The sequence below is a fragment of the Chionomys nivalis genome, chromosome 4 (assembly GCF_950005125.1).
Source record: "Chionomys nivalis chromosome 4, mChiNiv1.1, whole genome shotgun sequence".
NCBI classification, from domain to species: domain Eukaryota; kingdom Metazoa; phylum Chordata; class Mammalia; order Rodentia; family Cricetidae; genus Chionomys; species Chionomys nivalis.
The window spans coordinates 16333373-16360999 of NC_080089.1; the positions used below are offsets into that span (position 1 = coordinate 16333373).

At 42.2% G+C, this 27627-nt stretch overlaps 1 protein-coding gene across 5 annotated transcripts in view; it reads right to left on the reverse strand.

Annotated features, from left to right (window-relative positions):
* The window catches only part of Fat3 (FAT atypical cadherin 3), a 596674-nt gene that overhangs the window by 143267 nt on the left and 425780 nt on the right, over positions 1–27627 (reverse strand). For all 5 annotated transcript variants that reach the window (XM_057767110.1, XM_057767108.1, XM_057767109.1 and 2 more), the window contains exon 4: positions 25628–25689. In XM_057767110.1, coding sequence (XP_057623093.1) covers positions 25628–25689 — 62 coding nt within the window. The remainder of the gene's footprint in view (positions 1–25627; positions 25690–27627) is intronic.

The window sequence follows — 27627 nt, forward strand, 5'->3', positions numbered from 1 at the left end:
TGTGAACCAAAATGATTTAACTAAGCTTGCCGAGTAGGGGGTCTTTTTCCTTTCCACAGTGTGGATTCGTCTGTTTAGAAGTCTTCTGTCCATCCCTTCATTTCTCTTTCAGCTACTCTGCTTCTCACCCTTTATAATTATGATGAAGTACTCGTTAGACATCTGCTATGCAGTCCTCAGGTCTTTTCATCATCTAGAACACCATACACATGGCTCTGAAATCCTCTATAGTGTGACAGAAGAGAGACCGTCAGAGCCACCACATTCTACCACAGCCTCATCCATTTGAATTGATTCCCTGAACCTTGTAATGCAAGCCTTGGGCTAATAAAACCAGAATCTTACAAGTTCATCTGCTTTCATAGCAAACCTTTCAGAACACAGATTAGTAGGTTCATTTGTTAATTGGCTATGGAGCATCGTTCTTGGCTATGTCCAAAGTCTCCAGCAAGACACACAAAATCTGTTCATATCCAGCTTCATGCCTTGGTGAATCCTGCTCAAATTTCCACGGTCCCTGTCTCCTCCCCTCTTCTATGTCTCCCTTCCAGAGTCTCCATCTAACCATCTTTCTCTATATCTGGAACTCCTACTCAGATTCATCTTGGGTCCCACCTTTATCATTTTTTACTCTCAAATTCTCTCATAGTAGCTGGCTTTCCTCAGCTTCCCCTCTTCATGTCATGCTCTGTGGATCTTCCAATGGCCCTCAGCAAACAGTTTCTGGAGCTTTGGATCCTATTGAGGTTTTATTTTATGAGGCTACGATTCATTTGAGGGGATAAAATAACATTGTACTTACCGTTGTGCCGTGAACATATAGCAGGCATGTGAACAGCCTATGGAGTGAGTAAGTGTTTGAGGAATGCATAGCAAGAAATTCTACTCTACGCAGAGGAGCACATGTTGAGGCAAACTCCTATATGACCTAGTGATGGTTTGAAAGAAAATGTTCCCCCATAGGAAATGCCACTATTTGGAGGTATGGCTTTGTTGGAATAGGTATAGCCTTGTTGGAAAAAGTGTGTCACTGTGGAGGTGGGCTTTGAGATCTCATATATGCTCAAGCTTTGCCCAGTTCACTTCCTGTTGCCTGTGGCTCAAGACATAGAATTCTTAGCTCATTCTGCAACACCATGCCTGCCTGCACACCACCATGTCCTACCATGATGATAATGGGCTAAACCTGTGAGCCACCCAAATTAAATATTTTCCTATGTAAGAGTTACTATGGTCATGGTATGTTGACAGAGGTTGCTAGTTCATTTCCCCATTGCCCTGACTTGAAATGATCACACAGAAACTATATTATTTAAATCACTGCTTGGCTAATCATGTAAGCGTATTGCTAGCTCTTATATTTTAAATTAACTCATTTCTATTATTTTATGTTTTATCATGAGGTTCGTGGCCTACCAGCAAGATTTGAGCTGGCAGCTCACATCTTTTCTCCTCTGGTGGTTCCATGGCTTCTCCCTGACTCTGCCTTCTTCCTCCCAGCATTCAATTCAGTCTTCCCTGCCTAGCTCTATTCTGCTCTCATCACAGACCAAAAGGGCTTCTTTATTCATTAACCAATAAAAGCAAAACAAGTACAGAAGGACTTCCCACACCAATGGTGTCTCTTCACAACAATAAAACCCTAACTAAGCAGACCATAACCCTATTTTATCTTTGAATCAGCTTATCATGGCACTAAGGCCTTCTCTGTATAATAATTAAGTCACCTATTGCTGCCGTGATCCTTGCGTTGTCTTTTTCTGGAAGACCTTTCAATCCATGTTACCATGAATTAAGTGGAATTAAGTGGGTAACAATGGATCCTTCAGTCAGCAAAAAGAGTAAAACAGAATTCAGTTACTAAGTGACTTTTATGGGTTGCTATTATGAAATAACTGAATTAATTGAGGACACAAAAATCCATAAAAATTTAAAAATATAAGAGAAGACAATGGGAGAATGGAATATCATCACAATATATTATTTACAAGTGAGAAACTGTCAAAAGTAAAATTGATTTTAAAAGAGAACAAAGGAAAAGCAAACATTGTTGTGTCAGAGATGCAAAAACTTTTTTTTTTTTAAAAGAAAGGACTCTTAAGACCTCTCAGAAACCCTTACTGATCACAAAGCAGGATGTTTTCATGACTGCACATGAGGACATGAAAGCCACTGACATCTTAAGGACACCAGGAGGAGGCAGAGTGCTTTTCCATGACCTGACAGGATTACCTCTCCCATCCCAAATGCAGCTGTGTAGGATCTATGTGTTTGTGTCCTTCACTAGAGAAGGAGCTCAGCCCACTCCAGAGATGGAACTGGGCGAGGGTTCTGTTGTGCTATCAGGAGCACTTCTGACAGTAGGGGTCATAGAGTTCCTCAGTGTAGGGGTTATCCTCCGTGAGCAGGTTAGTAGCTTTTTTAGGCTCTCCTCACTCTAAGTCTTGTACTAAGAGAACAACAACAAAATTTCTCCAGACTGCCACCTGTCTTCTAGGGACAAAACTAGTCCTAGCAGGGAAATATTAATCTATTTGATGGGTAGAAATTATTTCTAGGTTTTAATATTTTCTTGAGAGAGGATTATAGAACCTTCCTACCACACCCAGACAGAAGCATTTCTTGCTTTAATAGAAAGTGGAAAATGAAACAGCACTTAACTTCTGCATTTACAAATCATGACTCAGTAACAAACACTGAGTTTTAACGCAGCAATACAGAGTGCTGACCTGGTGGGCATGGCAGACACAGGTGGAGAGTGCCAAACATGAGATTATAATCAAGTTTTGGAGGAAAGTTCAATGTTCTAAAAAATATTATTATATTCATTTTATATAAACTGAATCAACTCTTAGGTGTAAGAATTCATATATTAAGACCAGGGAAGTTAAACATTATTTGAAATTCACATTATTGAAAGTTGTCTTTTACGAGGCTTGAATAGATAACTGAAGATACAAGTGGGCATTTCTCAGAAATAACGATGGCTATGCAACTACACAAAATCTTTGTAAATGTTAATCAGTATGCTCATAAACATATTCAGAACTGCTAGAGATCCCATAAAGAAACTGGGATGGGATGAGAAAAAATATTTGCTTCCAAAACATATTTATAAATAAGTATTTAGGAAGACTATTACCAAACTCAAAGAAAGTTAAATTCTGACTCAGCCACTAGACTTGCAATCGAGAGATGAAGCACGGTGTCTTTGCACAGCTCCCTGCTGTCTGAAGGCAGACAGTGGTGCAACGATGGATCCCCATCCTCTAAGTGGAGGAAGAGCATCCCTCTCACCGAGTTTACCTGAAACAATACGGTAGAGAACATAAAGGCAGAAATGGGACATTGGGGGACAGGAGGGAACAATAGGAGGAGGACAGGGAAGGTGATGGGCAAAGAGGCATAAAGTACAATGACATACACATATAAAAATGTCACCATGAAGTCCACTGCTTTAATCACTAGTTAAAACATTTCATAGGAGAATAATCTGGAAACTCTTAAACCCAACACAAATAAATCAGTTTCAATCAATTTTCTATGTTCAACATAATTTGATGCAGCAAAATCATAAAGACAGAAAAACCCATGATTTCATTAGTGACTGGAGGTAGTCATTACTATAAGAGACCCTTAGTAAGGAGCTGACTATGGATTCTACAGTAGTCTCTTGAGTATTCAGATTTGATGGGTACTTCAAATGTTTTCTAATTAAAATTTCATTCAATTTTTAAAAGAATTTGGGGCAGGCAATGGTAGCACATGCCTCTAATCCTAACATTCAGGGAGTAGAGGCAAATGGATCTCTGAGAGTTCAGGGTCAGCCTGGTCTACAGAGTGAGTGCAAGGCCTTCCAGGTCTATACAGAGAAACACTATCTCTAAAAATCAAATAGATGATAGATAGATAGATAGATAGATAGATAGATAGATGATAGATAGATACATAAGTAAATAGATAGATACATAGATAGATAGATACATAGATAGGTAGGTAGGTAGATAGATAGAAAGATAGATAGATAGATAGATAGATGATAGATAGATACATAAGTAAATAGATAGATACATAGATAGATAGATACATAGATAGGTAGGTAGGTAGATAGATAGAAAGATAGATAGATAGATAGATAGATAGATAGATAGATAGATAGATAGATAGATAAAACTCTTCCACCCACCTACCACAGCTTCCATTTTCCCCCACTAGAATTTCAGTCTGTCTTCCCATATGTGGACATAAGCAGTAGCAACCCTACTCATTAACATCTTTCATTGAAGACAATGTCATAAGAGTTCTATTCAGGGTGGTTAGGGGAAAGTGACTACTTTACATCCTCCAACAAACTAACCCAACAGACCAACCAGCTTCAATACAAAGGAAGCTTTGGTCAATGTCTCATGAATTTTGATTATCAGTTAAAATGCTGGAAACCCTAACAGTGGGCTGAGTGACGGCACCAAAGGAACAAAACCAAATCCTAGAGACTGCATGTGACCTGACTCAGAAATGCATCCTTCCAAAGACGACCAAACATCTCTGGATTAGCCTGTTGGTCCTAGTTGACCCCACAAGTATACTCATCATCATATAAACATAGGGGTCACCCATGGAGAACCTGCAGACAATTTTGAGAAAGGACCAACATAGCAAAGCTGCTGGAAGTTCCTGGAAGTTTGAACAAAGAAAAATTCTTGCCTAGAGTCTTGCTAATTTTGACTCAATAAAATTAATATTGAGCTTTTAGCCTCCCCAAATTATTTCTTGTTGTCTTAAGACAAGTGTATGGTCATTCGCTGGATAGTAGCCTTAAGCAAATATTAGGTGACTAAAACTGAAGTCAAATCAAAGCTGGGCTGTAGCTCACTGCAGCCGCCCAGCTCTTCTGTAAGTGTTTCAAGTGAAAGCTTTTCTCCTCTATTAGATATTGGACCCTGAGTTCTTGATTTATTGAAACAAGATTTTGTTTTATGTCCATGATGGCCTTGAACTTTTAATCCTCTTACCCTAACTTTCCATGTGCCTCGATTATTGGAGTACCACACCTAATACTACCCCTGATTTTTTTTAACCCAACTAGTTACATTTCACATGTGTATAATATTGCATTCATATGCCATAATCAAGTCACACACATACATGTACAAATATAATATAATCAACACATAAAACAGTATACACACATACTGTTTCTTATCTGTTTTTGAATAGATAAGTTCTCATAATTAGATATCTTCTAGTTTTTGAATAGATAAGTTCTCATAATTGATATCTTCTAGTGTTGGTGGAGCTGAAAACATTGGTGACCTCAACTCCAGAGCCCAGCAACTCTTAGATTCCTGAAGTGTATAGGGGAAAGTTTAAGATGTCTTCTTAGAGACAAATGTCAACTGGAGACCACTGAACTGGCTTTTGGGAACCAAATTCCCAAGCTGGGTTGGTTGCTCAACCTTGATTCATGGAGAGGAACTTTGTCCTGCTTCAACTTGTTATGCCATACTTTATTGACTCCCACGGGAAGCCTTCCCCTTTCTGAATGGAGACAGAGGAGGAATGGATGGGGGAAGTAGAAGATAGGAGAGGTGAATGGGAGGAGAGGAGGGAGGGAAAACTATAGTTGGTATGTAAAATAGTTTTTTTAAAAAAACAAACAAACCTGTTTAAGAGGTGAACATTGGAGGTTTTTGAAGCATGTTCTCTACCCCATGGTCTGTGTCTTCTTGTACCTGAATTGTATCACCTACTCATCTGGTAGGATAACCAAATAGCCAACTCTCATCTTCTTGTCTGTGTCCATGGGTGGAAACTGAGCTTTTCATTCTGCAGATTTTCCACTATGGACTAAGTAAGGGGAGTTCTGTTCCCAGGTTCTCCCCCTGGACTCTATTTTCTCATTATGTTCCCTTAAAGTGACTATCAAAACTCCATGTAAGATTGTTGTGTCTTCCCTCAGTTCCTGCCTTCCTTTCACACCCACAAACCCCAAGAGCAGAGGGCCAATGCCTCTGTCACAGTGTGCGCCCAGGTCCCCAGCCAGTGTCTGATAGTGTTTGATGTACATTTTTAAAAAGAATCTTGGCATGCCCAGTTTGTTCTCTAAGGGTACCAGATATGAGAAGAAAGCCAGTATGCTTTAAAAAATCAATACATCGAAATAAACAATACACGAAATGACCAGTTTGCCAGAGGACAATTTACCAAAAATCAATGTGCTAAATTTACCAAAACATTACTTTCTTGTAACTGTTTGCATAGCTAATAGAAACTCATATTAAATTCGGCAGTTTGGGCAGCTTTTAAAGACGTCAAGGAAGTTGGATTTCCTTGTTCCTGAAAACAGTGTTTTATGGGCATTCTCTCTATTGAGAGAACCAGAGTGTCTTAGATCTCTGCTGAGAGGATTCATCAGGGATATGCCTTTCCTAGCGCCTGTTCTCTCAGGGAATCCCAGTCTTGCTTCTTTCCTACTGCTCCGGTTGATTCCCACTTCTCAGGTGGAGTCTATCTACACACATCCGTTCAGCTGCTGCATCCCATTTGCCGTAGATCCCACCAGCCTGGTACTAACGGATTGGCTTATCATTTGTGATGGGCTGTTTTTGTATGCTTGCATGATAATCCCCTTAAAGTGTTCAACCAGGATGACTTTTCAACCTTAATCTGGTGCTGGAAGCCAGCTCCTTGTCAACTTCTTCTTGTCACATGTGGAGAGTTTGCTTCAGGCATTAAATACCAGTTCATTCCACAAGCACCATTTGAAACACTTAGGATTTAAGCATCTTTACAAACAATACACATAAAGACTTATATATATATATGTATATATAATGTAATTCTTGTGATTAAGAATCATATTTTAATAAGTAATAAAAATTTTAGTATTATTTATTGATATAGTTGATTCACATCTTTCTATATCAAATTTCATATTTATGTATGAAATTTTAGTTATTGACCACTAAATATATCTGATTGAATATTAGACATAGATCAAAAGATAAAGTCACTTGTGCTTTCCAAGTTGAGAGCATGAACATCCTCAAATACTGCTATGAACAAAGCAAAGGAAAACCCTGGCCCAAACGTCCCAGAGCTTGTCATAGCTGCTGGTCGGTCCATCCAGTGTGAGCTCCACTAAACACGGTATTTGATGTGTTAGTGAATTGGATGGAGTAACTTATGCTTTATAACTTTAGAAGTAGGTATTTTGGTAACTTGCTAATTTGAAAATTAAAAATATTACTGCTTAAAAAAATGAACTGTGAACCTGTGGCTTTGCGCCCAGCAAGGCTTTTTGGCATGGTTTATTCCTCTTTTGGCTCCTTCTCTCCTCTCCCCTTCTTTTTTTTCTCCTCTCTTCTATTTTTTAAAGTAGAAGATCTCAGTGTTGTGGCTTAAAACATGGTTTTCACCTGTTTTTTTTTTTTTTTTTTTTTTTTTTTGTCAAATGAAATTTAAACAGCATTGACCAAACTTTCTGCCACTTCCAGTCCAGAGTAACTAATTTAAAGTACGGAACGCTCTGTGCATATTTCACAGTACTCAAAGCCAAAGCCTCCTTTTCACAAGCTAGGATAATACTGATAGAATTAGCTGCACTGAGGGAGGGAACTGGAGCACCCACCTCCACCTTCTCCTGATCCTCCCAATCAGTGGGCTCTATTGCCATGCCCTGTGAACTTGTCTTGACTTGGAGACTTGCTTTAGTCGCTGAAGGACAGTCTAAGGGACAAAGCTATGCCATGATCCCGAGCTGCAAGAGGCTTCCTAGTCTCTGCCCTTGTTGTACGTGCCGACCTAGACCATTACGGTGTCACACTAAACAAGAAGGGGCTGCACAGAGGAGCAATGACGCTCTGCCTGTTGCAGGACATGAAGTCTTTCTCGACCCCACAATCACAATCTGCGTGAACCCCACAGAACACAACTGAGCCTGTACACCGGAAGCCGAAGCAGGCGAATGATTGATAGTTACATCATCAAGTGTTGCTACATGGCAATGAGTTCACAACACAACTGTGTCTCATACTTTATAGGTTTCAAGAACAGACCCATCCAAACGCAACCCAGCATCACCCGCTGAACAGTGTGATTAGGTCAAAGGCTCTGAGTCTCGAAAGATTCAGTGGAAGCCAACAATAATAGCCTGTTAGTAGGTCCTTGGTGGGAGGACATTGGCTCTGAGAGCCATGGTTGTGGCCTGTTTCAACTGTGGGAGCTTTAGGATCATGCTGCCTCCACATGTAAACCACACTATTATTTCCATCCCTCACCAGGACACAGATTTTACTAACACGTATGCCATAATATCCACTTACCCAAAGTATGCAGTTAAAATGTTCTTTTAAAAATTACAGGCTGCCACAATCATTACAGTAATCTCATTTTAAAACACACAAACAACTCAAACAGGACATAGCTGTTTACTTCCTCATTTTCTATGGCCAACAGTCAGTGAGCTTGGACTTGCTGTTCCACGGTCAAGTATTTCTTCCACCAACCTGATTTTCCCTCTGTGACGTGTGCTGTGTACTTTACTCCTGAACTCTAAGCTGGAGTCCTAGAAGGTTGTAGAGAAACCCTCAGAGGATGATAAACATTTTAATTAGGGGAGCGAATGTAACAGGGTTTGAATTTGAAGCATAGATACATTTTTATGATAATTCATTTAAAATGTAAAACACTAAGCAAGCTAGATGGCTTGTAATTTCCTGAATCTGAAAGTAAGAATGAAGAAGGGAGATAGATGGAGATTTAGGCGTAGGATGAAGGAAGGAAAATAGATGGACAGTAGTGTGCATTGCACGTCTCTGAAAATGTTTTACTCCCCTTGTGCAGTGTGCAGCAACACGGCTACATTACCTCTTTCATCAACTCCATCACAGTTCACTACCTCCAGCCACGTTTTATGACAAAAGCATAGCTCCAATCGTATGGATAAAAAAGAGAAAGAAAAATAGATTCATTATGGAAACTGACCATGAAGCTCAACTTATTGTGGCTTTCTCGTCCCTAAAGAAAATTAACTGAATTATATTTGTAAGCATTTTAAATTAAAGGTTAAACAATCATATTAATAATGACTTCTTGTCTTAATTTTGAACATCAAACTCTAGGTCTAAGAAGATAATCAATCCTAGAGTTACAAAGATATTAAAGTTCTCTGGAAGATCAATTGGTAATTATTCCACCATAGTTTTCAGGGCCTAAGGGTGAGGCATTGTATTAAACAGTGAGGAGATAAAGGTACAAACATCCCTTAGCAATGTCCTTTAGGCCATCTCTGGAGACTGTATGAGTTTCAAATTCTAGATGTCTGTAGTCTACAGTTGTGGGCATAAATATCATTAACCAAGTTCCTATAGAGTGGGATAAAACCCAAGGGAGACAGTCAGACATTGTGGCATACACATTTTAATACCAACATTCTGAAAGAACAGGCAGGTGGATCTGTGAGTTTGGGACCAACCTGGTCAGCAGAGCAAGTTCCAGGATAGCCAGGGCTCCACAGACAAACCCAGCACCACAGGGGAGCGCAGGGAGCAATCAGAGCAATGCAACAAGAAGCCTTAACACTTAAATAGCTACAGGAACAACAAAGAGTAGCATGCCATGCCAGGACAGAGGCAGACAGCTTTGCCGATGGCTTTGTCCATGTTCCAGGCCCTGCTAAACAGAAATCCCTGGACAGCCAACTCTGTTTCAGAATAAGATCCATTACGAATTACTAATATGATGCCTAATGCCAAAGAAAACTTGAAAAGAGTTACAGAAAAAAAACTCCCTAAATAAGTATATGAAAAACATATATAGAAAATATAGGCACGTGTGATTAAGATGAAAATAAAGGACAAGAGCTAGGGTCATTGTGAGAACAGTAAGAGAAAATGCAGGGGACAGAAAGCTAGCACGGTTTAGCAGCCAATGGTTCATTATGCAGTAATTGGCTGCCGTTCTCATCTACCATGGAGGAATGAACGCCTTCCTACCACCCAGCTCTCCACTGTGAGGTGCCTGCAGCCAGCTCTGTCCTTAGATGCGCGAGTCAGAAAGCAAGCGCCATTCTGAGCAGCATTGCCACCAACTATTCTGAGACAGCTGAACAGTATAACAACCGTAGCCCGGGAATTCAGTGCGATCCAAGAACACAATACTTTTAAAACGTCGCCATGGAAAGCTACATTGCCCCACTCAGTGTCTATAGATGACATATATTCAGGTGACCAGACATGACATGACGATATTCCTCAGAGCATGGAGGAGGACACAGGCTCACATTTCCAAGCACCCCTCTGGGATAAACCTGATAGGAGGTGTGGGGTGTTGTCTGAGACACCAAGAGTGCAGCTGTCTTTGTGAATGGCTGCCTTGGGATTCTATTTAGCAGCACACCTGCAGAAGTTCGCTTATTCCTAAATATTCCTTGAAAATTTACTGGTTGCCAAGCATTGATCTAGAAGCTGTAGAATCATGGAAAACAATGTAACTTCATCTTAAAGTGCTTATGGTCTGGGGGAAGGTAGAGCAATAAACACTAAATAAAGAAAGCAGAAAAGTAATTCCAGGTTCTCTGTGCTTGAAGCCATGCCTGACAGAATTTCCAGGTTGACAGTTTTCATTTTTCAAACCCCTCATATGGTCTTCTGTGTGCTCTGTGTGGGAGCATTCTTGGACCCTCACACCTCCAGTGTGCTCTGTGGGAGCACTCTCAGACTCTCACAGTCTCCTGCGTGCTCTGTGTGGGAGCACTCTCAGATCCCTCACATGGTCTTCTGTGTGCTCTGTGTGGAATCACTCTCAGAACCCTCACACCTCCTGCATACTCTATGTGGGAGCACTCTCAGACCCTCATGCCTTCTCCTGTATGCTCTGTGTGGGAGCACTCCCAGACCCTCACACCTTCTCCTGTGTGCTCTGTGTGGGAGCACTCCCAGACCCTCACACCGTTTCCTGTGTGCTCTGTGTGGGAGCACTCTCAGACCCTCATACCTTTTGTGTGCTCTGTGTGGGAGCAAACTGACAACATTAAGCTGGAAAGTTAAGTATGGGTCAGCCCAAGCTCTACCTCGCTCCAGCCAATCACTGCACAGCATTCCTAAGGCAGTGTCTTCTTACTTTCAAAACCATTCGTAGACCAGCTTGGGGTCCACCCCATTCTCCCCAGAAAGTAGAGCACCCTGTCATACGCTCTTGGTGGCCTATTGAGCCTCAGGAAACAAAGTTTGGAAGGGAGTACTCTCCTCTGGAGGGATCACCCCATGAAAACATGTCACTGTCTCAGAATGCAAAGGACAGAAAGAGTTGAACAGGCTTCCTTGGGGGTCAGGCTGAGGGCCTGGCCATTTTAAATTCCACTGTCACTTCTGAGAATGCTTAGCAATGCTCACATCATCAGTGCCGTTTGAACAAAAGCTGTTTCATGGAGACCATGGCTGACCATTTGCCTTGATAAAGGCTTCCCTGGGTTTCAGAAGGTGGGAGTCCAACAAGCCATGCCTTGTTTGTCCTGGTCCTTGTCATACTGAGGACAAAAGCTGCACACTCTAGGCCATCAATGAAAAGCTACAGAAATGACCTAAAATCAAATTTAAGTGAAGAACAATACAATAGCCAAAGGCCATGGCAGGACTATGAGAGAAGAGAGGTTTGGCACAGCCACTCTGAAGCAATCCCCTTCCTGTGATCTTCATGCAGAGTTCTTGCTTGTCAGCCTCTTCAGATTTAACAGTATCAAAGTGAAGCCTCTTGTCACTTGGGTGACAAAGCCATCCCATGCAATTCTAACACTCTAATGACTCACTTAACAACCTCCTCTGCAGGGAGCATGAGTCATGGCCATCCTCCTGACAGGTCCTCAAGGTAAGATTGTACCACTCACTTTCTGCGCTCACCCATGATAGTACTGTTATCAGGGGACCTGAGAAGGTGCACCCTGAAGGTAAAGGGGTGTCCTTGATGGTGGCGCCTGCTATATTTTCATAAGCATCAAAATGCCTTTCTCTTTTGTATTCATGAAACGACATTTCTATTGAATTACAAGTCTAAGAGGATTATGCTAGCTTTGGGACAAGGTGGGATTTTATTATGTGTGTCTTTTTTTTTTAACTTTAAGAAGACAACTAACAGTAGTGGCGCCAATGTCAGGCACCCTCTTCTCTCAGTTTGTTCTTCTCTATAGCATTTCAAATACCCAATAAGCTGGTTGTAATCATTCCCATTTGTAGCTGGGGGCATTGAAACTGTCATGGAATAAGAATTTTCTCTCACCCATTCAGTGATATCTGGCAGAATCTTTATTGCAATTATGGTTGGCTATAATCATGAGTCTCTGCCCATACTGGGAAGAGTCCTGCTGTAGCAATGAGCTCCTCCCTCTAAGCAAATACACCATAGGCTGCTGCACCAGGAAGAACAAGGCTTTCTATGGCAAAAGGAAGAGTCCAGTCCCTACCCCAGAGTCTCTACAAAAGCATGCCTCTGGGACACACTCTTCAGATAACAGCACACAGCTAAGAAGGAAACCGAGATGCTCAGGCCTTAAGTCAGGTTCCAGTGTTTGGAAACAAGTCAATTGATCACACCCTGTGAGTCAAGAATTTCATGAAAATGAGCAAAATTGAAATACATGTAAATCTACAGGAAAAACTAAATAAAAAAAGGACCTTTGCTTTTCTAGGAAATGTTTCCTGGAACATCTTTTCCTGACATCACATGTATGGGGAGGAGGAGATAAGCAAACAGGGAGACTCCCTCAGAAATGAACTGAACTCAATGTCTGTACCGGGAGCTGCTGGCTCCAGTTCTGACCTCTGGGACAGACCAGGACCTTCCCTCTTCTTTTCAGAATCCCAGAGTTCTGCGCACTCCTTCCTTGCTCCGCTTTCATCTCTCCTGATGTGCTTCTCCAGGCTGTGAAGGTCAGACCTCACAGCCCGCTCCTCCTCCTCCTCTCTAGCTGGATGTCAGGCTCTGAGTACAAAGGCACCCTCCCCTGGCGACCTTCCTCATCCAGGCATGTCAGTGCGTTGGCATCCTGCTCAGGCTTCACAGCCCTGCGTTCTCATCCTCCCTCCCTTTCTAATTCTTACTCTGCTTGCCAATCAGGTTCCCTGCATCACCACCTCCCAAGAGTACCACATGTTTTACTACTTATGTTAGTGCTAGAATTATGTGTGTTATTTTCTTTGATATTGTTCTCCTTCTACTTCAATGTCTAGAGCTCTCCCCATTCCTCTAGGTGAAGTCTTGGACCCCATCACACAGAGGTTGATTCTCACACTTTTACACATATTTCTGTTATATATTCTCCCTCAATTAATTCACTGATCATTAAACTTGTAGCCCCAACCCTTTTTAGGGCAACCTTTTTGGTGATTCTTATGTTTTATTAAGTGGAAAATCTATATATGTGTCTAGTTATGTCTGCCCCTAGCTATTATTTATCATGGGCCATGTGATAGTAAATCTTTGTTGTCAATTTTGCTACATTTACAAGTATCTGGGTGCTTAGTAAGTATACCTTTGAATGTCTGTGAGGACATTTCTAGAGAGGATTAGCCAAAGGGTAAGACTAAACCTAAAGATGGGCAGCATCCATCCATGGGCAGGGCCAACTAAGTCCTGCTCTCCCTGTGCTTTCCCAGCCGAGCCGCTCTGCTCCACCTTCCCTGCCATAGCAGACTGAAACTTCCGACACCACCACAGCAGACAAATCCTTCCTTTTTTGAGTTGTTATTTTGTCGCCGTGATGCAAAACCTAAAGCTGGCTCTGAACTCACATGAGTGATAATTCACCTTGATTTCACAGAATTTAAATATTCCCCACAATTGTGTTTCATTTCTTGATGCGCTCAGCTCTTCCGGTAGTCTCGCTTCCCTATGGTTTCCAAGTGAGGCGAGAGGAGGCGCTGAAGATCCGAAGATTGCCAGGTTCCCAAAATAGCTTTCTCTTCCTTTTTTAGAAACAAAATAAGCAAGACAGGAGTTTCTTATAGCTAGCTGGTGCTTCCCTTTATGGGATATCTATTCCTCAGATAAACAGTTCACAGTGCCCAGTAGGTGCCCAGAATTATGTCAGTACTAAAGACATGACTGATTTAAAAAAAAAAAACAATTCCATGCGACTGGGAGTGTGGGTCCCTACAGAATGCCTACCTGCCGTGTGGGAAACCCCGGGTTCCATCCTCAGCATCGTGAAAGAAAGGCAGACAAAACCACAGCTGTCTGTGCCAGTTTCTATTTAACCAAAAGGAACCTTGACTTCATGGGAGAAATTCGGGAAACTGACAGATATCCCTTAGTCTAGTCATAGCTAGGTCAAGCTAACAGGCGGGAGTGGGGAGTGGGGTGGAGGGGGGAGGCTGGGCTGGGTAGGTGGCTTCCTGGTCACTATTTCTGTTTTTTCTGTTCCACCATCTGCCGGGATCATAGCATAATTGAAGATGAGTAGAGTGGTTTAAGTATCATAGACTCCAATTCTCTCTACTTTTCTTGTTTTCGTATGTATGTGTTGAGAAATAATGATACAGATGGCTTTGAGGACAGGGATCGGAAAGGCCAGTCAGCTAAACCTCTGCATCTTAGTGTGGGAAGGAAAGTTTCTCTGATTTTTTTTAATGAATTCTTGGACAATTCTGTGGCTTTGCTCCAAAAACGTCCCGCTGGAGTAGAGGATTACCTTACATGGGTCATTACACTTCCAAAGCTTGAAGAGGGCATTAAATTAAAATTCCCTGCACCTAGTAGGCAGAACATCATGACACTCAAAAGCCGTGAGAGCGCTAAACGAATTCTGAGCGCCAACATTACCAGCGCTGCGTGTTTACTGAGTTCAGTGGGGTGCTAGGCACAGAGCAGACAGATTATGCAAGCAGCCCCCACAAAAGAGCAGCAGCAACCATCTCCTATGAACTCAGCCTTCCATTGACTTTGGAAATAGACACTGTAATTTGACTTGTTAGAAGCAGTCTCCTTTCAAAAGGACCCTCAAGGTTCTCTGTGCCTTTGTTTGATTTGAAAGTGGCTGATTCTTTGCAGTTTACCATCGACAAATGTGGCCAAGTCTCCCAATTTCTAAATTATCATAAGAATGCTGAGGGCATTGAACCGAAGAACTCATCCCTTTGCAACTGAAAATTACCCATGAAACCTTGTGGGAAATATTAAACGTATCAGTTGTAAAACAGATAATACACTATTACATATTTTTAAATTTAGGTAGGAAAACATGCATTTTCAAAATTAATAATGCTGGTCCTTTAAACCAGTCTGCAATTTTCAGACACACACACACTCACACACACACACACACCACACCACACACACACACACACACTCATGTTCGAAAGGCATTGAAAGAATTTTATCATTAAATTCAACTATTTAATGTTAAGTATCAAGCAGTTTCCAATTTTTTTAAATTTATGTACATTGATGTTTTGCCTGCATAGGGGTGTTGAGGACCCTGAAACTGTAGTTCTAGACAGTTGTGAGCTGCTATGTGGGTGCTGGGAATTGAACCATGGACCTTTGGAAGAACAGCCAGTGCTCTTAACCACTGAGTCATATCTTTAGCCCCACAGTTTCCATGTTTTAAACTAACCCAAGCACAAAGACCTAAGATGGGCATGAGGCATGCACAAAGGCAAGGCACATTTGTGGAACCAGAAAGAGTGACTTTACATATATGGGAAAAACTCAGTTTAGAAAGCCTGGCTTAACCCATTAGGGTTAAGAAAAAAAAATAAGTACTTTAGAGAAAATGGGTTATAAACTGTCATTGTTGAATTTAGTGTTCTGACAGCTTTGAAAGTGACTACAATGTAATTTCCCAAGTTGGTAGCCACAATAATAGAACATCTGGATGTGATTGAAATGTGTGTGGCAATTAAAAAGAGAACAAGGCGGCAGTGGAACAATGCTCCTCCGTACACTGATAACTCTCGTGGTTTTGAACTTATAACCCAAATCTCAGGTGTGGCTCTCCAGGTCAGCCTTTCTTTTAGTGACTCACTGGCATCTGTGATGTGCCTTCACCTCTAGTCTTTACCACTTTCCCGTCTTGCTTCCTTAACATGCTGGGTCAGTCTTTTCGTCCAAACACCTGTGGGAGCCCTTAGTACATAATCTCAGGTGTGAATTGGCCAGAGTGCTGGTCTCGGCATCATGTGAGTTCTGTCCCACTGGGGTCAAATAAATTCATGGTGGGTCACGTAGTAATGTGATCTAAGGGGTCCAAGTTCGTTTCTCTTTCCAGCTGGCCTCCCCCTAGATGTGGCCCTTTCTAGTGTTTCGGAAGTGAGTTTATCTACAGTTTCCTGTCCACAGCTCTGGAGATGTCCACCACGGCCCCAGCTATCTAGAGCTCCTCTTAGATAGGCACTAGTTGCAAAGTTGAGCTGCCATTCAGTTCTCCCTCCTCGGTTTAAACACGCAGAACAGTGGAGGATAAAAGAGCTTTTCAGTTCAGTTTACCAATACTTAGGGTCTAGTAGGTTTCAACTCAGTGCCAGAAACAAAATCAGTCTTCAAGGATCCTATAATCTTTGGTTTTGGTTCACTCATATCATAAATAATATATTTATGTATATTTTACCCTCAAAACAGGGCATTTCATTGATGTGTATTATTTTCCCTGCCATCCCTCCCTCCAAAGCACACATCAAGATTGTGGGAAAGTGGGTTTAACCCCGGGCAGCAGTGACGTATTAGCATGCGCACTAGGGGTTTTCAGAGTCGCTCCACAGCCCAGCCTCAGTGGACACGCACAGGGTTATGTCAACAGTTGCTTCTCTGTTTGTTGCTGTCAAGGGTATCATCTGACAAGACTTTGCCTTTTTTTTTTTTTTTTTTTTAAAAAAAAAAAAGGTTTACTGACTTTTATTTTGTGTTTGGCTACATTATGAATATGCACTATATGTGTGCCTGGTGTCCTTGGAGGCCAGAAAAAGGTGTCATAACCCCTGGAAGTGGAGTGACACACAGTTGCAAACTGCAGTGCAGGCGCTGGGAACTGAACTTGCGTGTTCTGCAAGAGTGGCTAGGGCTCTTAACAACCGAGCCAGACTTAGACACCAGGATTGTTCTTTCCAGCCTGGGATGTCGTCTGTGCCCCTCTCGAAGACACACAGGCCTTAGCTATAGTAGTGATTCATCTCCACTGACATCAGAAAGAGTCAGAGTTGTAGAGGGGGCAGGCAGCAATGCTAGATGTGAATGCGGTTCCACGTTCTCTACCCTAAAAGTGAGAGGAATAGCTGGTGTCTAAAAGTTGCTGTGGTACCCAAGGGTGCACGCCTGGGCCAGCGTCTGCTCCCTGCTTCAGTGCTGTCTGACCCAGCTGTCTGTTAAGTGCTGTTGGTTGCTTTCCACAGTCTGTTTGAATTGCTTCCTGACTAGGTCAGTCAAAAGCGTCTGAGTGGGCTGCATACCAACAGCAGGGACATTTAAGCAGAGGGTCTAGGAAGAAGGCTGGGCAAAATCCACGCAGTCCTCTGATGGGTGGTTCCCTACTTAAGGTTATCACAGAGTACCACAGAGTACTGTTTAATGAGACCCCATTGTGTGTGAGGGGACACATAAATTTATCAATATATAAATGAACACAATGAATGAAAATTGTTTATAAAAGAATATTTACAGTATCACAATATATTTGACAGCTTTTAAAGATTTATATGGATGCAGACACATACATGCAGGTACCCACAGAGGCCAGAAGAAGATAGCCACAATCTTGGAGCTAGAGTTACAGACAGGGAGCTGCCGGATGCCAGTGTTGGAAACCAGACTCTGGGCCTCTGCAAGAGCAGCAAATGCTTTGAGCACCGAGCCTCTCTCCAGCCATGTTATGTGGAAGAGATGTGTATATGTACGTATGTAAATGCAAAAATGTTCTGAAAGATCATATAAAAAATAGAAAAGTGATTACTTTTGGTTGGGGAAATTATGGATGCTAACAGTTTCCTCACCAAAGTTTTTCCTAGGTGTTTATGTCCCTTTGCATGTCGCTCTCTGTTTCTTTCTTCCCTACAATGAATATGTTTTGTATTATATGCTTTTGTACATCAAAGGTATGTGTTTGAAACCATTTCATAATTCAAAATAACTTTACTCCTTAAAATTCTACCCTAGTCAGTCTAAAATTTTAGGAGTTTATAGTAGTTTAGTTTTTTCTCCCTTTCATAAGTGTTTCCGTGTGTGTATGTATATACATATATATTTATGTATGTATGTATGTTTATGTGAGTAGTGTTAGTGGGTGTGTAGTATGTGGGTCTGTGTATATAGATGTATACGTGTATGTGTATGTGTATGTATGTGTGCTTGTATGCATACATGCATGTGTAACTAAGTGTATGCATACATGTACACATATATGTGGACATATAGGTACACATGTATATGCACATGTGTATATGTATATGTGTATATATGTGTGCATTTGTATTTATTGTGCACACATACTTGTGCATGCATGTATGTATGTATGTGTATGTGTATGTGTGTATGTGTGTATGTATGCAGGTATATTCCTGTGTGTGCATGTGAGTATATATATGTATGTGTGTGTATACATAAGTATGTGGGTGCATATATGTTTCTTTGTATATATGTATATAGGTCTGTGTATATTTATATGTGTATATGTATGTGCATGTGAATTTGTATTTATTCTATTTATGTATATGCATATATATTTATAATTATGTATGTGTATATATTTCTGTGTGTCTGATTAAGTATGTGCATGTTGTTTATATGTCTATATATGTATATGTGCATGCATAAATATATGTATATGTACATATATGTATGTGTCTCTGTGTGTGCATGTGAATGTGTATAGTATATATGTGTGTGCATTTATCACATGTATGCATATGTATCTATCTGTGTGTGTGTGGATCTATATGTTATAGAATATTATTTTAACTAGGCAAAGAAGTGTTACATTTGTTTACGCTGTGGAATATTACTTTAGCTGTATAAAGGTGTGTTACATTTGTTAATGATGTATTTGTTTAACGATGAAAGGATATGTGCTTAATTATGGAAAGATGTCTGACACTGGTTTCACTAAGCACCTGATTGGTCTAATAAAGAGCTGAGTGGCCAATGATTAGGCAAAGAAAGGACAGGCCGGGCTGGTGGGCAGAGAGGATATAAATAGGAGGAGAAAAGAACGAGAGAAGAACAAGAAATGAAGGAGAGAAGAAGCCTGGGACAAAAAGCCAGGCAGCTGCCATTCAGCAGACACGAGAAGCAGTAAAAGTAAGATATACAGAATGTAAGAAAAGCAAAAAGTCCCGAGGCAAAAGGCAGATAAAGAGAAATAGGTAAATTTAAGTGAAAGGAGGTCACCAGAAACGGGCCTAAGCTAGACAGCAGATTTATAACTAAACAGAAGTTTTCGTGTCTTGATTTGGAGCTGGTTGGTGGCCTACAAGAAAAGGTCTGCTACATGTCTCTGCTTTAGATCATCAGAAATTGATTAGCCCTCCTCATATGCTAATGCCCCTGTGGTCTGACAGGGACTTTGAAGTGCCTTGCTGTTGGAAGCATTTCTGAGGCTGGGCAGATGGCGTTGCACATGTGTTGAAGCCCAGATCCTGAATTTGTCATGGCCTTGGGTGGGGGTTGTAATTTTTCAGGCAGAGGCATGCCCTGGCTATGGCTAATAGATACAGAACCGCATCCTCTGTTTCTTAAATGCTGAATAAATAAAAACCCTTATCATGTTCCCTTGTCAAAAACAAACAAGAGGACCTCCAATTCCTGCAGACTCTGAGAGCCTGTTGGCTGCTGGCTTGATCTCTGCCAATGCAGCTAGAGTTGAGCTTTGAATTTAACATGGCTTCCTGCACTCTCTGTCACCTCCTCAAGCCCTTCAGATGCTCATCCTGGAGCTTGGAAAGGTGAGACTTTCCTGAGGGATTCTTCCTGACACAGAGGCACGTAGAAGGAGTCATGCCTCTCTCCAGTGGAGATATTCTAGTTTGGTCCGACTCCTCTGGATTCTGGCTGCCTGGTCTGGAGAGGTTTAGAAGGTACAGCGCTAAAGAGTAGTTTATACATTGTAAGCAAATGTTGATTTTTTTCTGTTTTATTTGGATTAGTCACCTGGAAGTACATACAATATCAATAGTGTCATAAGAAAGTACCTATTAGCTCGTGGCCTAGCTCCATGCCTAACCCTGACACATCAGCATCTTTAGAAATGCACAGTGGTCAGGAATTACAACAGCTCTCATAAAAAATTCTAAGATGACTTTCTGAATTATATCTTTATCACCTCCCAGGGGTGACAGATTCCAATAGGGAAATGTGACTTAGGAATTGTTCCTGGGCTTTGAGCACAGGCTGTGGTTCAAACAGTAGCCTCTATGCGGAGTGGGGTGGCATGAGACCAAAGGCTCTTCCTTCACACAACAGGAAAAGTGGCTAAGACAGGACACCCAGGAGACACCTTCCCATTCTCTTAGGATTAAGTTCTGGAAATAGCAGTATGAAGTGGGGTGTTGCTTGTCTTTCTCCAGAAGTTATTGTGGCTTCCAGAAGCAGGTGCTTACCCAGGCAGCGAATTCCCAGAAGCACATTCACGGGCACATGGATTGACATCCAAGGCAAGAGGAAGTAGGACACTAACTTCCCAAAGTGCAGCACATTCCCTTCTTGTGCGGAGACAATAACCTGGAGCCTGATTAAATTAAATTACATACCTGGATAAAATTACCAAAGGACAAATTAATAGGAAAGTGAAGAGACTTCCAGGTGTGAGGAAAATCAGAGTTACATGAGTTGCATCCTATAGAAGAAGACTGATGGGTCTGTGAAAGACAGACACCGAATAACACACATGTCTGTAGGATGAGTCTGTGAAAGACAGACATCGAATAACACACATGTCTGTAGGATGAGTCTGTGAAAGACAGACACCGAATAACACACATGTCTGTAGGATGAGTCTGTGAAAGACAGACACCAAGTAGGACACACGCCTGTAGGTCTCAGGTGCATCTCTGCTATGATATGATATTTATACAAATTTTATCACACAAAGTCTCACCACATTCTCTCAGGTACTTCAAGTTATGTGCACATTCAGGACTATTTCTCCTCTCCTTCCTCTATACAGGACAAGGTCTTGTCCTGTCATCGTTTCCAATTTACAAATAGAATATTTTCTCTGTTCTCTTTGGGAGATTTTAATCAGAACATCCAGCCCTGAACAGAGCACTGTTTCAAAATCAGAAGAGAAGAATAATCATGCTCTTCTTGTAAGCAAGATAAAGACACACACAAGTCAGGACTGTGTGTGTGTGTGTGTGTGTGTAAGAATAGTCACACCAATATGAGAGAGTCAACTGCTAGAGCAGTTACAGAAAAAAAAAGTAACTGACAAGATGGTTTTTGAAGACAAGGGAGAAAGGAGGAAAATGGGGAGGGAGGGGCAGGCAGGGTTTGGAGACTGAGTTCCTGGCTCTCTGTGTCTTGTGTGTTGTTACTTCCATTTTACAGGTAAAGAAAACAGTAGCTGGAGACAGTTTAACTGGGCAATCCTCATGCAAATGGAAGGAGGCATAATCTCTAGACTTCTACCTCGAGCTCACACCCTTTAGCATGTGTTGATAGTGACCCCAGCACTGTCTTTTCGGGTGACACCAGTCATGCCATACACACTACATCCAGAGGTTCCCAGGTGTAGAAAACAGAGGCGAGGAAGCCAGTCTGTACTGACCACACGTCCACTGCTCACACATACACCCTAGCATCCACACGTGGAGCCCCTTCCAGCTCTCATTCATCCACTTTTTATATCAGCTGAGAGGCAGGGAATGGTCCTCCTCTTTACGGGGAGGACTGGGGAGGGGGGGATAGATCTAGAGAGGTCCAAGGCTGCATCTGAGCTCTGAGAGTCTACCAGATTCAGGCACTCTTCAAATGAACACGGGCCTTCCCTACATGGCCTTGATTTAATACCTCAAGAAATGGAGTTTCGTGCCTTTGGGAAGCTTCAGCATCTGATAGGTGAGAAACCAGTCTACATTAGTGATTATACTGCAAGGGACAGCTTTATTCCTTATTTTGTAGCTGAATTCTCTGAAAATGGCGTAACCTGGGCCAAAGATAAAACCACCAAGGCGTGAATGATCCTTATTCACTAATTAATGAGTCCATTTCCAACACTCTGTGGTTGTAGGAACGGCCTCCCACACCACAACCACAACAGCCTGTCAAGAATGTATAAACTTTGAATATGTGAGCTACAAACCTATTTTTTGCACCTGTGGAAGTGAGAGAAGAGCAGCAGAATATCTTAACATCAGTGGCTTCTGGAGGTGGGCGAGAATTAACCCAGAAACCATTGAGGAAAGAGGCACTGTACATGCGAGTCTGTCTGCATTCCTTGCTCCTCTGCCTGCATGCTGTTTGTTTGAGAGACAGTCTCACTGTGTAGACTAGACTAGTCAGAACTGTGGTCCATCAGCCTCAGCCTCCTGAGTAACAGGGCCATAGGTGAATCACAACAGTCATGACAGCCACAGGTTAATGTGACTTCTCTACAGAGTTGTAAGACCATGCATCGCCTTGCACCCCCCTCCCCGACAAGAGTAAGTATCATCAATCAGTGTATAACTGAAGGACCTTCTGTCATGGGGATAGCAACCAACTCCCAACCACCCATGTCCTCTGGGTGCAGTATTGGCTTCTAAACACTCTTTCAGGAAAAGTCAACTTCATCTCATTGGAAAGGAAAACTATGAAAGAGACCAGAGGTTACTATGAACATTAGAGGGTCATAGTGTTACCTGGGTGATTCAACTCTTCAAGAGGTTAATTCCAAACTAGGGACTCTCCAAATGGACCAGAAGCTACAGAAATTTGGGTACAATGGACAACTCTAGTCTGCATTACAAAGCATTACCTTTTCATTTATTTATTATTTATTATTAGTTATATTAGTTAATTATTAGTTATATTAGTTAATATATAGTTAATATAACTTAGTATTATTTATAATATTCCTCTCATGATCAATTAAAAAACAAATGGGTATATTGAAATTCCTGTGATTTTACACAGAATAAAAACACCATGATTATAAGATAAACAATTTAAAGGTTGAGAACAAGAGAATTGAAGAGAAAAAAGGAAAGGGGAATAAGAGAGGAAGAGGAGGAAGAGGTAGAAAGAGAGATGGGAAGAGGGGAGAGAGAAAGAAGAAAGAGGAAAGAAAGATTCAGCTGGCTTTTGAGTCTTGGTAGACTTTTGAGGACAGTGTGCTCCAAGGCAATGAGGTGTGCCCTGGGGCAGTCTGGTCTGATTTTAATGGCCCAGAGCCCTTAAATTCTCAACTCTGAAAGCTTTAGAAAGTCAGCCTCCTGCTGTCCCCGGATCTCCAATGGGGCCTGAAATAGATAATTCCCTCTTGAGCTACATTGTCCTCATTCTCCTCAGGCCACACTGTCCTACCTGGGTCTCCCTAAAACTTCCCACAGTCTTCCACTGTCCCTGCTGCCTTGTCCCCACCCAGACTCTGTAATCAATGTGTCAATGGGCTAATGGCTGTCTGTCGCACTCCACGGCAAGCTGGGATCCTTACTGCATCGATCTGCTGCTCTTCACTTTGACTTCCCATCATCTCTCCCTCTGCCCCTGCTCCACATTGATACCCTCCTCTACTTTCTGTTTCTTGGACAGAATCTCAGACCCAAACCATCAAATGTCACCTCTTCAAATAGGGCTTCCTAATCAACCCATCCCCCACCCCATATACTCTTGCGTCCCCATGGTACCTTTCTTAGTGGCTTCTCCCTTTGACATCCCATGGCTAATCATTCCTGCCCTCAGTCTGTTGGGGGTCTGAATGGTGCCTAGCTGCAGCCAGAGACCAGGCTGAATTCAGTTGCCCAGGATTGCTGTTTTCTGCATCGGACCTCAAGCTAAGCAAATTCAAAGCCCTGGCCTGTTACTCCGCACTTAACTAAGTCTCTGAGGGGTCAGAAAGTATCAAGGATGTGCACAGTAAGGACACCTACTGACCCCAAACAACCTTGCACCACTTCTCTGCCGCATGTCTCCATTGCTGCTCTGAGCCACACCCTCGCGGAGATCTCCACCTAAGGAAATGCTGTCTGCTTTTCCTCCTTCTGGGTTGTAACAGGGCTAGCTACCACTTAACAAAGCCCTTCCAGGGCTCCTGAGCTCCTTCTGGGGAGTAGAGAAACACACAAAACAACACTGGCATCACCAACCTGGGCCAGTTCTCAGTCCATTAACAGGATTTTGGGGAAAGAATTATTATAATTATTTTTGTCAGCCTGTAGTCTTTATCTTTATGGGATTAAAAAAGGTATTTGGACAGATTATCACGGGCTTTTTCTGTAATAACAACACTCTATTATGTATGGAACTCGGAGTTCTGAAAAATACTTTGCTATAGAACACAAGATTTGATGCTAACAGTGTCCCTATAAGGTATCAGTACTATGCATGCTCTGTAATGCTTCAGGGGAAGGAACCAGAGGTTGAGGGTGATTAATTACACATCATGATGAAAAGCTTTAGGCTACACAGGCAGAACACTTCAATGCCCAGTGTTCCTTACAAAGCTCCTTCAGGGTGAAAAAATAAAGGAGGATTCCAAGGAGATTCCTGTATAAGATTTGAGAGCTGTGTATGTGCAGTACAGGTGTGTGTGTATTTGTATAGGGGTATGCAGGTGTATGTGTAAGGTGTGCAAATGTCTCTAGGCATATAGATGTGTGTGCAGGAATATAGGCTTATAGTTGTATGTAGGCGTGGATATATATGTCTAGGCATGGAGGGGTGTGTGTGCGTGTGTGTGTGCAGGTGTGGTATATGTGAGCAAGTCTTAGGGACGAAAGAAACAGCTCTGAGCATCCTCCTCTATTCCATATCACACTGTCACACCTAAATCATGGTGCTATAAAACTCCGTCAAGCTACCCAATAAAGACCCTGAAAATGCAGAAGATCCGCAGAGCTCCCTCGTATCTGTCTTCTCATCTGTTGCCGTATACTGTCTTTTAATCTCTCTCTTCCTCAGAAGTAATGCTCTTAGAGTTTCCTCTGTGACTGCTCCTGTCTTAATGAATTATGGCTGTGGATTTTGTAGTTTCAGGAGCAGTCATCTCGGGCTGTGAATCAAGGCGCACCTCTCAGCTTCAGCCGTCTCCCCATGGTGAGATATGAGGTGAGCAGCGTCCTCTCGAATGACATGCTTCGCTCTGACTGCAGTGCCGCTGCGCCCCCCCTCGCCCCCACACATCTGGAGCTGAGGCCCTTGGGGCTCTGCCCCACAGTGTTCTTCTCTGATTACTGATAGCCGTCTGAAGCCCAGGCGGACGTGTGCAGGCACCTGCCTGTCCTTACCGGGCTAAGTGTTCTCTGCAAGCCTCTCTCCTCTCACAGGCTCACAGCGGTGCATGGGTAAGGTTGCCCTGGAAGCCTCTGCCTTCAGAATCAATCAGGCCAGGAGGAGCACCTGCCTCGGAAACCCACTGCTTAGACTCGCTAAGGTTCTCGCCTTTGATGAAGGTGAGGGGAGTTTACTGAAAGTCAGTTTTAATGAGTGCCGCTTCTCTCTGTGCGCTTACCTCCAGAAAATGTTCCGCCTGCTGCTCTCGATCCAATTTCCTCGAAGTCGTGGTAATCAGACCTGTGTAGAAATGAGAATATTTGACTTTTAAATATCTGGGGCAGGTAGCTCATTGAATAATGGTAAAAAGACCAGTTAAAGGGAAAGTAAATATATTAGAGAATGGTACCCTTCAGTTCCCAGGGAGGTTCACATTATTCTTAAAGGAAAATCAAGTGTACTAAGAAATGGTGAGTCATGACCGCAGGTCTGTGTAACACGGAAGAGACACTGCTGCCAGGGAGGAATGCAAAAACTCTTAGCAAACATTGTTTTTCTAATATGAGGCAACCCAAAGATTAGTTTACCTAGGGCTGGAGTCCTCTAGGAGCCACGCTAAAGGCTGTTAAGTTGTTAATACGTAGTTGACACTGATTAGATTCTGGCTATCAGATATCACTTTTTTTCCTTATCTAATTTTATATGCTTGGAATTATACTTTCCAAGAAGGCAATTTCTGCAATAGCTACACTTGTACACATAATTGTCTCAATTCAGTAGCTCTCACAACAAACACCCCACTGTAATTTTTCTGTTTTATGTATCCAGATCTTTACACTAAGATATCCCAAGTGGAAGGACCTATATCTTCTTTCAGTGTCTATAAAGACAGAAGAAATGAGAAGGCAGACCTTGGAGGCCTCTTGGCTCATTGCACAAATTTGTCTTTTGCACAGTTTATTGTTTTTATTGTGAGATGGAAATTAGGAACCTAAATTTATTTTCCACTTCTCCATTATAATATCTCTGAAGAAAACATGGGTTGGAATTTTTCATGGTGTGTGCTGATTAACGAGGAAAGATCAAAGAACAGTCATGAATGGAAAATATTTCTGGGGTCTACAGGGAAGTTCTTGACCTCAAGATGCTGAGCTGTAGATGGATAGGGGAGGACATGGATTCTAGAGAAACAAGAGGAGATAAGACATTAAATGATGCCTTAGTGACATCCAAAATAACATCTCAGTTAGAGTAACACAGCTCTCTATGAGCTGGTGCATTCCCTGCACCCTGGCATGCCAGAGTGGATCCCAATCTATGCTTCATTCACCCTCGCTAAGACCTCATTCATGTGGCTCACCCTAGATTCATTCTCTCCCTCTCTCTCTTTTTTTGCTCTCTCTCTGCTGCAGGTTGACTATAATGATATAACTTTAATAGACTGCAAAGCGATGTTATGATTTATAAATGACATGTGGGAAAGTTTACCACATGAACTTACCTACCAATCACATAAAGGTGAGACCATTTGAAACACACATTCTTAGCAAATTTGAAACATATAAGAGACACACTATTATCAATTTGTTGTACCCATAGGCTTTTCAGATTCCGCTCATGTTGGCCAATCCGATATGCCAATGTCGCCGGTACCCTTTTCTGTCATCATTACAATTGTTTGCTCTCAGGTCTGTGATTTCCAAGTGGGCACATGGACATGACCTGAAGTGAGTGCCCTGCCATGTGCTTCCAATGTTTGCCCATGTGGTGTAGGACTCCTGCAAAACTGCCCCCACAGTGTTTGGAGGTCAATAACCGCCTCTCCTCTTCACCATCACAGTACCAGGATGTTTAACACCACAGACTTATCACTCTCTAATTTCCTGTATCAGAATCCAGGAAAGAGGACTCAGCATCTGAGAGCAAGGGGCCATCCACCTTGACTCTTCTTCCTACATCTCACTCTTTCCATTGTCATTCATCTTTCCGTCTGCTCAGCCACATCTAGAAGCTTCTATGACAATGAAAGGCAGGAAAAGAAAAACGTTCAGCTCCTGGGTTCATATTGACTGAGGGTCTGTGTGGGCTGACCCACTCTTCAGATCCGGACCATGCTGTCTGACAAGGTTACATGTCATGAAGGCTCATTTCAAGTGAATAGCAGCTGTTTTCAGAATGAGGGATGAAGGCCTTCTCCCAGCTTCCAGCCTCCTCAGAGGGAGTCCTATGTTAGAGGAC